This window comes from Aythya marila (genome assembly GCF_965140915.1).
Source record: "Aythya marila genome assembly, chromosome: 7".
Taxonomy (NCBI): domain Eukaryota; kingdom Metazoa; phylum Chordata; class Aves; order Anseriformes; family Anatidae; genus Aythya; species Aythya marila.
In genome coordinates, this window is record NC_139048.1 from 32759705 (window position 1) to 32773828 (window position 14124).

General features: G+C 45.6%; 1 protein-coding gene across 8 annotated transcripts in view; it reads right to left on the bottom strand.

Moving 5' to 3' along the window:
* Positions 1 to 4707: 4707 nt before the first annotated feature.
* Positions 4708 to 14124, bottom strand: part of LOC309880089 (uncharacterized protein) — a 59851-nt gene continuing 50434 nt past the window's right edge. For 2 of the 8 annotated variants that reach the window (XM_082764599.1, XM_082764602.1), the window contains one exon: positions 4708 to 10700. In XM_082764599.1, coding sequence (XP_082620725.1) covers positions 10668 to 10700 — 33 coding nt within the window. In that variant the 3' untranslated portion in view covers positions 4708 to 10667. The other 6 variants (XM_082764611.1, XM_082764603.1, XM_082764604.1 and 3 more) reach the window with 4 other exon arrangements.

Consider the following 14124-nt stretch of genomic DNA (forward strand, 5'->3'; position numbering starts at 1 on the left):
GTGTTCCTTCAGATTATATTCATTGTGGACCACACCATCTCCCAGAGAAAGAGGGCGTGAGTGGCGGCAACCTAGGGTTTTCCCTGTGAGCACAGGCACTAACAACAGCTGTATTTTGACATGCTTTAAAAGGGAAATAAAGACACTCCTTGTCTTTTTCAGCAAGTTGCCCAACAAGATCCCCATATCCACAGTTTCATGCTTTGGAGCCTTCTCTTCCCCCTCCTTCGGCCCAGATTTTTTCCTATGTGTTATGAGGAGCGATTCCTCATCGCAGCCTTACCTCTACCGGCTTTCCTTTCTTCTTTGTGGCCATCTGCCTTTATAAAACTTCCAGGACAGAAGTATGTGAGGTGTGAACCCCTGGGCCAGATTTAGATGAAACTGGCCACAGATTTACTGGATCAGTGTACGGGGGATGCGCAGACCCGCAATGAGATAGTAGAAGTTTGTTTTTGTAAATGAGGTCAAAATGCTTTGAAACCCCAGGAAAAACAAACAAACAAACAAACAGAACCTTGCATTTGAATTATTTTACCCAAAAGGGGAAGTCTTCATTGGATCTCACCTGTTTGTACTTTGAACATAGCAAAGGGAAAGACACCTATAGAGTTTTAAGTGTATTGAACCATTAATAGATTTCGGGGAGGGTAGGGGGAACAGAAGATTTTCAAGCACAAAGCGTAAAACCAAAAGAATGTAAAACCCATGAGGAGGAGGAGGAACATTTGTGTTTTTCTATTTCAAGATAGGAATAATTGCATCCAATAACACTCGCAACCATGCATGTGGCGCATAGCTTTGTTATTAAAAATAATTTGAGAGGAGACAAAATAAGCATCACATATTTTTGAAAACATTCCCAGTTTGTTGCAGATTAACAAATAGTTGCTGTGTGATAACAACACAAAAGCGTGGGAGGTCTACAAAGAAAAAAACATTTATGCCTTCTGCTTTAGGCAAACTTTGAACACTTGGAAAACTCATTCTATTTACAAAAAACAAAACAAAACAAAACACCACAACTTTTTCTGTTTGTACACAGCCTTCTCATTACCTGCAGGCATGTTGTCAGGTCCACCACATGGGTACGTGCCTTTCTGATGGCTCCTAGAAGAGGCATAGCTCCTCTGGGTGCGCAGGGCTGCGGCCTCCTCATGCAGCTTTTGTGTTCCCTAAAATAAAAATCTAATTTCTGTTTCCTCTTTATCACCCATGGCAGGTTGTTCCTGTTTTCTGCAGTGACAGCCACATGTCCCAGCAGCCGTCGTGTCCCCGCACAAGTTGCCGCGCCACCGGCAGCAGAGCAGGTACTCTCTGGAGTTGGGCTTCCCTGTTTTGCAGCGGTGTTGAACACTGAGGCTGCACGGGAACGGGGCGAGCAGGAGGTCCCTTACTCTGCTCGACAAGGCCTCTGTGGCAGAGGGCACCTTCGCCATCGTGGTAGGCAGGGGATGAGCCCAAGGTTTTTGGTCACAACAGCTTTACGTCCTGGTCTGTCAGATCAACTTGTTCAGGGAAAGATCACGAATAAGTCACATTCCTCAAACGGAAAACTTCCAGCGCTGGATTAAGCGGGAGCTTCCCCCCGCCATCAACAGGAGCGGAGCCTGCCCTCGCTAGGTTGTGCAGAGACCATCTGCCAGTTGCCTTCCCAGTGCAAATACAATCTGTTCCTTTGTCAAAATAAACAACATAGCTATTGACAGAGCAGTTATAGACTGCCGCCTGCCTAACTCACCAGCGAGTGGAATAACAGCCTGTTTATGGCACTCTCACTTTTGGGCAGAAGCTGTTAGATCTCAAACATTGCAATGAATATTTCATAGCGCCAGAACCAGGAGATACGGCTTCACTCTTGCTCAGGCTGGCAGGCATCCAGGGTTGGCCTGGCAGTACAGTAATGTCAAGCACTCCGAAAGCTCTGTCTTAGCGCCCTGCATAATCCAGGAGTTTCATCAAATCAGTACCAGTGTTGTCATGCTATTAGGACAGCCTAACACAGTAAAAGTTGCTCTGCGTATGTTATGGCAGTAGACAACAGATGTAGTAACTGAGTTCTGCAAATAATCCGTATTTCTGTTATGACTTTTCCATGTTTTGAGCCATTTCTGAATCCCCCAAACCCACCCTCCATAGCGTTTACAGCTTTAGTATGCTAGTATTTCGTGCACAGCAAGCTCTTCTTAAAGGAAGTGGAAAAACAATCCTTTTTTTGAACTCCCTTACTGCAGTATTAGTGTAAAACCAGACTGTGGTGTATACTTCAGAATTAAACTGTTTTCTGTGCCTGTCAGGTTCTGGCATGGTGTTTAAGGCAGACTGGTGGTTAGGATATCTTCAAAAGGATATCTTAGGATATATTAGGTTAGGATATCTTTGCTCTCTATAGGTACCTCAAGGGAGGCTGTAGCGAGGTGGGGGTTGGCCTGTTCTCCCACGTGCCTGGTGACAGGACGAGGGGGAATGGGCTTAAGTTGAGCCAGGGGAGTTTTAGGTTAGATGTTAGGAAGAACTTCTTTACTGAAAGGGTTGTGAGGCACTGGAACAGGCTGCCCAGGGAAGTGGTGGAGTCACCATCCCTGGAGGTCTTTAAAAGACGTTTAGATGTAGAGCTTAGGGATATGGTTTAGTGGGGACTGTTAGCGTTAGGTCAGAGGTTGGGCTCGATGATCTTGAGGTCTCTTCCAACCTAGAAATTCTGTGATTCTGTGAAAAAAAAGTTGCAAAGTATCTCATGCATAAGCAAAAAGAAGAGAGAAGTGTTTCTTGCCTAAGCACCCATTCTAAAAGCTAAATGCTGCTTATCAGAGGAAAATAAATTATTTTTCATCCTTGTTATTTATCATTAAACACATTAGATGCAGTCTGCAGAGATCATTGTCTTGACTCAATTAGTCATGTAAGTCAAAATATTTAATAGGAATATTCAGATAGTTATGATTACCCCTGATAATTGTGTCTCTTTTGTCAAATTGAGATTTACAAAAATCTTTCAGAATTAGCAAAAAAAGAATAAGGGAACAAAGAGGGGAAAATAACGCTATGTTCTGTTCCAGAATACCCTGTCAGGTTTTACCCCCACAGCCCAGAAACAATAGCCAGGAAGGGGCGAGGTGTGCGGAGAAGCGGCACGGTGATCACCCAGATGGAGTGGCTTCTCGGAATAATGAAACAGGTTGGGACTTCTAGCTAAGAACGCACACTATGACGCTATGGACACGTTCTTTTGCTTTGTGTCCCTGTACCTCCAAAGGAAGGTACCTTTGCTGTTAATAAATAAAACCCCTATTTCAGTTTCTGAGCTTAAGCAAAGCTGGACTGATAGAATAGTAAGTTTGTTAACTAGATTCTGTGTCTCCCTCCTCACAGATTTGCAGAGGGATTTTTGGTAGTTGTTTCTGATTCGTTGTTCTCGTGCTAGTAAAAATATTTGTCCCTTTGCACTTACCCCCTTTGGTATGTTTTGGAGCTGTGATAGATATTCCCTTTCTCCTCTGGTGACATTTACAAGCCTGGTGTCTTCCTGCACAGGACCAGTATACTCTGAACTTTTCTCAGAGAAACTTCAAAGGACAGGATAGCACTGTGCATTTGTCTACTTTCATAACTGCAGCTCAATTTGATTTAAAATAGCCAGTTTAAATCATAAATCGACTTTTTATTTTTCCCTACGGAGCCTTCAGGTGAAAAAAAAAAATCTCAACCTGATCTATAAATGGAAAAATATAGAAAGGCTTCATTTGGGTCACTTGTTTGTCAGGAGCAGAATGCAGCTAACCTCCAAAACACTTACTTATTGCACAAGTGCAAAATTTACTGCTCTCCCGAGGTATAGTGATTATACTTGCAGGAGCAAGTATAAAAAAAAAAAAAAAAAGAAAAAGAAAAAGAACAAGAAAACCAGAAGTGACCTTAGAGCCTCAAGAAATGATGGGAATCATAGGTTCCTGATACATTTTCCTCTCCAAGTTGAAGCATCATAATGTGCTTTTTTTTTTTTTCTTTTTTCTGTGCAGCTTAGTGCATGAGTCCCTGTTAACCACCCAGATCCTTGAGGATTTTGCCTGGTGATCCAGGGCTCATTGTAGCTAAACCCAGAGGACGTCAGGAGCGAGGCACTTTGTTTTGCTGTCTAACAGCTCAAGAGCTAAAGGTTTTTCAGCAGATCACTTTCCTCTCAAGGAAACACTACTGTGTCCGTGGGCTCCTTCCCTCTGTGTTAATGCAGAGAGAAAGCCAGGAGGGGTAGAGGCGGGTGTTCCTGGAGCTGCCCGTTTCCCCCCTTTCACTGAGAAGGGAGCTGTGGGAACCCTGCTCCAAGGCAGGTGACTGATTTTCACGTCTGGATTTAGAGGAGGTAAACGTATCGGGGGCATGGTGTGATGATCGTGATGGCTGTCACAGCGTTTGAGGCCAGTGCCACCTTCCTTCTTGTTACCATGCCAAAACCAAGCCGCCAGGCCAGGTGCTGCTAGCCCCAAACCATCAGCCAAAGGCTCAGTCATTTGGGTTTTTGGTTGGCTGTTCCCCCCCAGTTAGGGATTCATAGAAGTTGGTCAGATGTTTCATTTTAGGCCAGATCCCTTAGACAACGGCTTTTGGGTTCTGAGCCTGTTATTTTGTGTTTTAAGAAAGAGCTCCCATAGGGCTGGCCAGGTAGCGGGGGGATTCGGGGTCTCTGGTGTCCAGTAACAGAGCTCAGCTGATATTGCTGCCTTTGCCCTAGCACAGGCACTAAGTCGGGCTGTGTCCTCTGTCCAGCTGTTTCCACCAGGCTGGTGAGAACATTTTTGAGACTTTTGTCCCCCTGCCGAATGGGTTGAGATGTGCCACCTAGTGCCACGGATCCTGGGGTGACTGGCGAACAGCAGATGGCGTCCTCTCCTTAGGATCTTTATCTGAACGCCACCCCCAGGTGCGAAGAGGGGCCACCAATTTCTGGTGCGTGATTTGCATTGGCTGGCGTTGAAAAAGAGACGGAAACTTCGTGTAAGTAAACAGGAGTTTTTATAAAATGGAGAAGTATGTACATCAGGCGTAACAAATGCAGTTCGTACTGGAATATTATGGCACACAGATTAAAATAGAAACCTCATTAAAACATTGACACCACGGAGTAAAGCTTCAACGCAAGGCACAGGGAATTCACCAGACTCCTCTTGGAAAACGATGGGACGACACACCAAACGGGGCGGTCTGCCGACCACCGCAACAACCATCCAGCCCAAGACGCTTTCTGTTACCTCCTGCCTGGTTTTCCAGCAGTCCGTTCCCCAAATTAACTTTGTCCTGGAATCCCCCAGCTTTATCCTCATCCTGATGCGGTGAATAGGCTAAGGCATTTAAAACACCAACACACAGCTCTCGCATAGCAATTTTCTTCATCATATAAAACAGCACCTCAGAATAAGATAAGTATTATTTTCTTTATCTGATAACTTGGTACTTGGTGATTAAGTATATAAAATTTCCAGCGCTTGCAAGAAAGTAGAACTGCTTTAAAGGCACTATAATTAAGCAGTAGGTTACTTTTTTGTAACTCAACTTCATTTATTACTGAGCAATCAGTCAGCAAGTTACGTGCACGCCTACTCTTAAGAAACGGCATGGCTCCTCTGAAACCATTCAGTTAATGGACATGAAGTGGGGAACTGAGGCACAGTTCTGGTTCTGACAAAAATCATAGGCTAGTTGTCGTTCACACTGATGGAAGTCATTTATGTGAATCCCTTTTCTCATATATGTTAAATGTTTCATCTGTTAATATCTTTTACGTTTTAAATCACACAAACATTTTGCTTATAAAATAGTGTAAAAAAAATACAAAGAAAAACTAAATTAAGTTCTGTTATGATCAGTAACTCCTTATGCCATAGCTCAGAGTGTAACCCTACAAACAGTACCTCTACTCCTCTAAAATAATGTTAGAGACATTTAACATGGAATTCAGAATTTCGAGGTTTAAAAGACAAAACAAATCAAAGTTCTCCTATTACCAAGGAAGAAAAAGAAAAGAGAAAGCAAATGCTCATTTTGGCTGAAGAAGCTCCTATAGAGGCTGGAAAGATTATGGGAAAGAACAGCCCTTTGTTCTCTTCATTCCAGCAATTATTTAGTGGGGAATTTTCTTACAGGCCAAAAAGTTTTGAGTAGCTGAACTACGTCAAAAGGAGTTGAAATAGTGTCTCAGAATCAGCACATTGACAATAACAATTGCTGGTAATACAAAAGAACATTACAGCACTTACATTCGTGAAAGCCAAACAACATTGGATATTTAATATTAATCAGAATTCAATATAACCAATGTAAAAAGTGTAATCAGGCTTAAATGCCTCAGTCAATCAGTGTTTATAGGAGACATGCAGAAACAATGCCCTGTTGATATTTACCCACAACTCAGCACTTTACTACAGCTACGTTAAATACTGTACATTCTATGCCACCAAAAAAAAATAGTCTCTCTTGTAAAATTCAAGAAAAGCAGATAGGTTACAAATTGCTTCAGCAATCCTTCTCCTGCAGGGATTAGTGAATTAACGCCTGCCTGACGTTGGCCGACGAGCAGACCTTTGGCAGAAAGCATCCCCAGCATCAAAGAATTTGGTGAAGAAGATGAGCAACAGGCAGTGCCAGTGACACAAGTGCTCCAGATGTGGGAAAATGACACCAGGGAGGTGTTTTGCTGGGCTCTGAGTACCAAGGGGAGATCCACTTGACACAACTTTCTTGGCAGAGCTCGTAAACGGGGATGGAGAAACCCGGTGAGGAAGCCCTCAGCCACATGTAGCGAGCTGGGGAGCAGAGAGCACATTTCACCATCAAAGGTGTGCTTCTAAAGCACATCCCCTGCCTGTGCTCACACGCTCTGCCTTGGCTCCCAGCACAGAGCCGTCACTGGATGTACAGAGCGGGCTCCTGGCAGATGAAGCTGAACACAGAGGTGATCTCCAGCAGCGCGTCTCGTGCATCCGAATCACTAACAGCAGCCAGCCTGCGAGGCCAGGCAAAATCGAGGCCTCCATACTCAAAAATGGAACCTCCTGAGCCCAGGTGGTTCCTCGGCAGGACCTGGTTTCTCCTTCAGACCTGTTCTTCTCAGGCAGCGCTGACTGGCAATGTAGATGTGCCTCGTGAGTTCTACCACCAGCGAGCCCGTGGTATCTGCAGGCTCTCCTTGTAAATCAGCAGCTCCCCTCCCATCACTGCTGCTGAGCATCTGGAGTCAATTTTGCATCGTTAAGCCTGAGAATTCCGCAGAGTCAGGCCATTCCCCAGCATCAAAGGGATGCTCGATCCTCCTTAACAGGGCGGGGGGATGCAACAGCTACATTCTGCCCCAATTTACCCCACCTCTCAATGAAACGCTTCCAAGGAAGCATGTCATCTCCTCAAAAACTCACCAAGGTGGTGAGGCTGCTCGGCCTGCAGCTTGAGCACAACGCCCGGGTAAAAGCAAATCCTTGCAGGAGAGCAGAAGGGAAGATTTACTGAAGCAACGCTTTGAAACATTACTGGGAGAGAACAATGGAATTATCACAAAATGGAATTTCACACGCCCCACAAATCCCCGCCAGGGACAATGGATTGACAAACAGCCTGCAAGAGAAAGCAAGAACACCAGATCCTTTCCGTCAGTTTCACAACCGACCCTCTTGCACCTACCACCACCACGTCTAGCCTGCTACACTCAGCATGTGACAGCAGTTAAAGTCAGCTTTTGCAGCAAAGAAAAAAAAAAGTCTAGCAAGATTTTCTTAAACAAACAACCCCTCTAATATTTGTACTAATTCTGTTTGAAAAAAACAAAACACTTCTTTATTGGATAACTTCAGCAAGCAAATAACCATAAGAAAGCTACGAAGCTAAACTGGTCTTGCCACGTAGCATTTTAAACAGTAGAAGCTTTACAGTCAACTCCAAAAACTTCACAGATATCTACCGTCTTAATTCATGTTTTGCTGTGATTTTTTTTCCATTGGATCCAAGTGTTGGACAATGAAGGGCTACAGGAAAGGAGGAAGGAGTGCAGGAAGGATTGATAAATGAGTGGGAAAATGATCAAACTGTGATCATGGGACATTCTGAAAATGCAGAAAAGAAAGTCCTTGTCCCTGACAAAACGGGTACATCTGGAAACAATAGGGACAAAAACAAGGGAAAAACAAAGATGTGTAAAAGAAACAGAGGCTCTCACCCAGCCCAGCATTTGCAGGCGTGTTCCATGTGGAGCAAAGGCCGAAGATGAGCTGAGTGTAAGTGCACTGCTGGGGATAGAGGAGGGAAAACAGCGAGAGACGACGATACCGTGGCAGGTAACAACCAGGAGCTTGCTGTTTTCAAGCAAGCAGCTTTTGAGCTGCTAGCTCAGAGCCACCTCCTAGCGAAGTCTGAGATTTCAGGCTGCAGAATGCTCCTGAAGAGGGCACAGCGACCCTTGCCAGACTCCCTTCCAAATGACAGAGACTGTCTTTAATCAGCCAGTCCCTCGCGCAGCCCTTTTGGATTCTGTAAGTGGAGTTTTGGAGAGACTGTTTTGTCTGGGAGAGGTCACTGGTACCTGGTCCCTAGGCACAGCCTGTGGGGATGCGTCTGTCCCCACTGAAAATTGGTTTGCCTATGGAGAGCACCATCTTACTCTTGGACTTTGGGAGAAAAAACAACACGCTAGGAATGTCCTTGGGACATCTCGAGTCAGAAACTTTTACAGACTTATTCCAACAGCTCATCAAAAATATATTTAAAAGGAAACACTAGAAAAGAGCAAACAAATTGCCCCCAAAATATTGTTAGTAAAAAGAAATGTAGAAGTAGCGTTATCAAACTATATACATAATTGTTTTTTTTTTAATTAAAAAAAGAAAAAAGCACACCTACCGCCTGCAGTTCTGGTCAGGTTCTCCCCTTCTCCCCCCACCCCCCAAAGAAATAAAAAATAAGAACTACAAATAAAATAGATTAACCCTTTCACCAGCCTGGCTTCTAACTGAAACGATTTATTCCCCTACTGCTGTGCTTACTGAATGCATTCGTTCACAAAAAAAATCACAACGGGTGTTCTTTAGATCAGACTCAAAGTAGAACTTTTCCTCTGCTCCTTTTAAGCCTTGAATTACGTTAGAAGTGTACTTCCTATGCAGTGGACGAAAAGGGCTGGCTGCGGGGTGCAGATGTCCTTCTCAGAAGGTCGGGACTATTCCAGCTGAGTGGACGAAGCTGTCTGAACCAAGGTTATTGCGTTCCTGGGGCTCGCTCAGATCTATTAAACATCGCTTTGAACTTGAAATCAGCTCCTTCTCTCTGAAGCAGCATGAATTGCTTGTCATTTAGTTCTGCCTAATGCTTTAGATATCATTCATCAACTCTAGTAATAATGGCCCCGATTCACCAGAGCACTTAAATATGCAAATAGTATCATTTAGGCCAATGGCAATCACACACTCGAAGTTAAATGTGTGTTTTAATGCTTGGACAAATGGGATTCCCGATGTACTCAACGAAAAAGAAGTGTTATGAGTCATGTTCACAAGATATGCACTTAGGCTTAATTTTAGCTTTTTTAGTGTATCGGAAGAGCTCTGGTGAAAGACCCTACAACGTTCACGTGGACGGGATTTAACCTTCAGCAGTGGGAACTGATGGCAGGTTTGTGTGGCAATTGGTATGAGGTGCCCACAGTTGCATGTCCTGACCTTCAGGTAGCTGGGAAATGTCCTCTGCGCCCCTCAGCACCTTGCCAAATCTTTATCTCCTTTCAGTAAATGTATTGGAACATGTGACAGTGGGATTTGACTCTTGTGATCCTGATTTTCCATCTGGAAGTACATCTGTTGAAAGGTACCCACAAAAAGGGCCTTAATAGGACAGCAAAATAATACTTCTGGAGGGCTCCAGACAAAAAAAAACATCCAGTGTGCATGGTGGAGACCAAACAGAAGCACAGGAAGCAAAGGAACTGTTCAGTGAAACCAGGTTTTATCCATACTTCAAATTTTCCTTCTCAGACAAGATATTTCATACCTTCAGTACCTAGTATGCTTTCCCCTTTTCAGCAAAAGGCTTCATTGCTTTCTGATTTACCAGGAGATAAAAAGTTTGTGATGAAAAGGTTAAGGATGGAATCATCAAAGATACAGGTGGAAGTTTGTCATCTGGGAACCAGATAGGGTAGGAAAAGGTTGTCTCGTGTCCTCGGAGCAGCACTCTGAACTGAGCACGCGCAGCTTGACTGGCTTTCCTAAAGAAAACATTCCAGAAGGATTTCTTTCTTGGATCAAAGGATCCCCCCACTGAAATTGTTTATGTCTTGCGCTCATTTATACAGCAGCTGCTGGAAATCGAGCCCAGTTCTTCATCTGAAGAGCCTGACCACAATAATAGACCAAAGTGAAAATGACCAAAGAAAAGAGAACACAAATGGTGTCATTTCCAAACTCTGCCACTGGCCTCTGGGAGAAGGCCGAAAGCAAAGCAAGAAGCGCCGGCACGCTGAGCTCCCGCGGCCACACCAGGCCTTATCTGGGCACAGGCTCCCGGCACACGGTTGAAGAACTCTTCCCAAGCTCCAGGGAGGGAACTTGCAAAGCATCTCCAGCACATCTTCAGGAAGGTCCTTCTTCTCCTTTCATTTTGCTGTCGTTTCCCAAACTTCACCCTCGTTCCTCTCACTTTTTGGCTATCAGCCAAGGAGTTTGACCCTTGAAGGGGCAGACAAACGATTTCACGTGAAATGAGCCGGCTGGAAAGACAGCACTCAGCAGTGACAACGACCTGGTCCCTGGCTTCAGCAGGGAGAGGCCCTGAAACCAAACTGCTGGATTTGGAGCAGCACAAGCCCAGCCTCTGCTAGGCGGGTTTTTCTTGAAATGCAAGGCAGGTAGGGTTGGGAAGAGCAGCTGATCAGTACAATTCCCCTCTGACTCACAGCCTCGGGTTGACCCAAAGTGGCTGGGGAGATCTCTCTTCCCACAGCCTACAGCGATTTCAGATTTTATGACTACAAGGGGCTGTCTACTTCAGGTAAGAAACAAAAATGAGTTTTTGCCAAGGTATAAAAGGGGCTACTGGTTTTCAAACTGAAGTAGAAATTAAATGAATTTTCAAGCGATTAGATTCTCATCTGAAACATCAGTCTCAAAAAAACTTTAAAATGTTTTTTGCTGAATTAATTCCAGCTTTTAAGGGAGCCCAAAAGGAAGCCTTGGGAAGTCATAAATTGTACTGCCACGTACACGTGCACCTAGGAATTACGCTGGGGCAAAGCTGGAGGTAGGGAACATCAAATCAAGCCCTCTTGGTCAGACTCCTCCCTTGCATTTCTCTGATACAAGTCAGGTACTTGTAAAAGTTGCGGCAATTGCATTTCAGAGTCCCCTCTGCCTCAGGCAAAAGCTTTCTCTCTCACAAATATATCACCTAAAAACCAGCCCAAGAAACCAAAACAGGCAGAGGATCAGCTTGAGACTCCTAGAGGAGCCTTCAGCAGCTGCGTTAAGACAACACAACGCACACGTGCTTCTTTTACTTTCAGATGAGGCAAACCCAAGCAAAGTCCCATGCAGCACAGTCACAAGGGCTACAAAACAAAAACGCACCACAGACAGCAAAGGGAACAAGAAGTAGTGGCAGGTTCTTCCATGGACCTATCAGTTTCTGAGAGTTAACTACAGCCAGCGTTTTGAGAAAGGACTGAAACATTCAAACCAACAACCTCGTGGGCCACATGCTACAAGAGCAGAGAAACTCCCTGCTGCCACCACCATCACCTTTCAAAACCAGCACTGTAGCTGGGGGGGCTTTTATTGCTTTGTGTTCAACAGGTGTGTAACTAAAACACCAGAGCTGTGTGGCATCCTTGCTTAAATGAGGACTGTTCTTGGCTGAGCTTCACAACTGCAGAGCTTTGTACCAACAAGCTGGGTCCTAAATCAGTGAGAGACCTCACTGAGAACACAAACGAGAATCCCTCAGTGCTCTGCAGTTCGTTTTCTTTTGCAGCCATGTCAGCTCCAGTACCCCTAGCATCTCATGAAAACATCACGCATGGAAAAGTTTCACCCACAGCACAATGTTGGCATAAGAAGAAACGCTTGTGAAGATCACAAATTAGTCTAGGTTGAAAGTTACAGGGAGCTTCCTGACTGCGAGAGCAATCTGAGCGGGGAGCAGCCTGTAGGCACGGGATGCGGGGGGTAGAAACCTCACTGCTTTTTAGCTGAAGCTCGATACATTTCTGGCAGGGCGAGGTGACAAATGGCTTTCAATCGGACAGGGGCTGGGCTCTGCTCCTGGGGGCCTTTTCTTCTGCACACCAGAGGGGCACGAACCCTGCGGTCGTGGTGCTCTGTGGGGCTAACAGGCTTCGTGCAGGCAGCTGGCACACAACCAGCTCGCAGCTTGAAACCAGCTGAGGAGTGAGCGCAGGAGGTGCTCATCATCACTTCAGCTGGCACAGCCCGTGGCACTGCTGGAACCGTGGGGGTAAAAACCAGACGGCAGCAGCACAAGGGTACTGATAGGGAGGATTTTTAAGTACTGAAAGCAGCTCTGCGTCCCCCTGGAAGCCCCAGGGTGCAACCTGCCCTTCACCCTTTGTGAACGACCAAGGAAAACGGACGTGTTTTAGGGAACAGATTTAGGCTTCCACGCTTTTGCTGATTTTGTAAGAAAAGCACTCTGTGATGTTCCTTAGTCTGATGATGTGGTTTTTTCTTGTTGGGTAACAGGCTTGAGACACAAACAGTGGCAGGACAGGAAGGGTAATTAGGGGGTACCACACAGGTTAGGACACACTGCAAATTTGCATGCAGCTTTGGTTAGCATTAAAGGAGCCATGGGGCTCAGTTTATCTCATAACCATTCATCAGGATATCGTCGAGGTGTCTGCCATCTGCTTAACTTTAAACGAAGCTTTAATCAGGCTAGTTGCAGGCCGACAACTCAGAAAGATGTCTGAATTCCTGAACTGTGGTGTGAGGGGTAATCCAGAGGCAGGAGACCGAGAGGCTCTTCGTACGCACCGGGCCTGCAGCTCGTGGGGACGCTTCCCTTTCTGCGCAGCCCCAGGGGCTGGCACAGGCTGAGCTTGGCTACCTGAGTGCTGCTGACACGTGGCCTCCTCCAGAATTACTCACCAGGGAAGCTCGAAGCTCCCAAGGTACAGGGGCTGTCGTGAGTCTTGGCAGCAACACCCTTATTTAACCCCCAAACCCTGTGCATGTGCCTCTTTAAGAAAAATACGCAATACTTAGAGATACTCTTGAATGATTCCAGCTTGAAAAATGAAAACGGCCTTTGAATCTATACAGGGCAGCTCCCATGGGCGCTTTTAATGCAATAATTTATTAAGTTCCTATATTCATCATGTGTGCACAAGTATCATGTAAATATTACAGCTGTACTCCATGACAAAACAAGCGTAAAGCAGACACAGAATTATACAGAGAACCGACAAACGGGGAAGAAGGGAGCTGTAGTATTTTCTGTACAAAAAAATATGCAGCTTCTTGATAATTTGTAAAAATGCATTAACTTTTGGCATTTCGGAGAAGAACACTGTATAAAAATAAATATTCTATGTCAAATAACACACACAGGCCAGTCCAGGGTTAGAATCATCACTGCAAAAGAAAACAAACGGGCGTTAGTGGCAGTTCTCCAACAACAGACACCAGGACAGAGGGACAGCAGGACAGAGGGACAGCAGGAAGGAAGCCGGCTCCAGCATCTGCTCCAGGAAGAAGCGGGTGCTGGATCTCAGCAGAAACCCTTCGTGCTCTCCTGGAAGCGAGGCCAGGAGCTGCGGTCCAGGCTGCTCTGTGCCTGCACGGCTCGTGTGCTTTGAGTTACAGCACGCAGCGGGTCACGGAGCGGGGCCAGACCCCGGGGAGCAGCAGAGGCATTTAGGGGAGCCTCCAAAGGGAGCTCCTGAGGTGGGCAAGCCAGCAGAAACACGGCGAGAGCGGAGTTTTTTTTACATTTACACACTGCTGCTAGCGGCAGCGCCTGCCCCAACAGCAGGGGTATCACTGTGGAGATGCTGGAGCACTTCAAGGCCAGCCAGCTCACAGGGCACAGCCCCAACGCTCTCCTTTTTAGCCCATAAAACTGACCAGCATACAA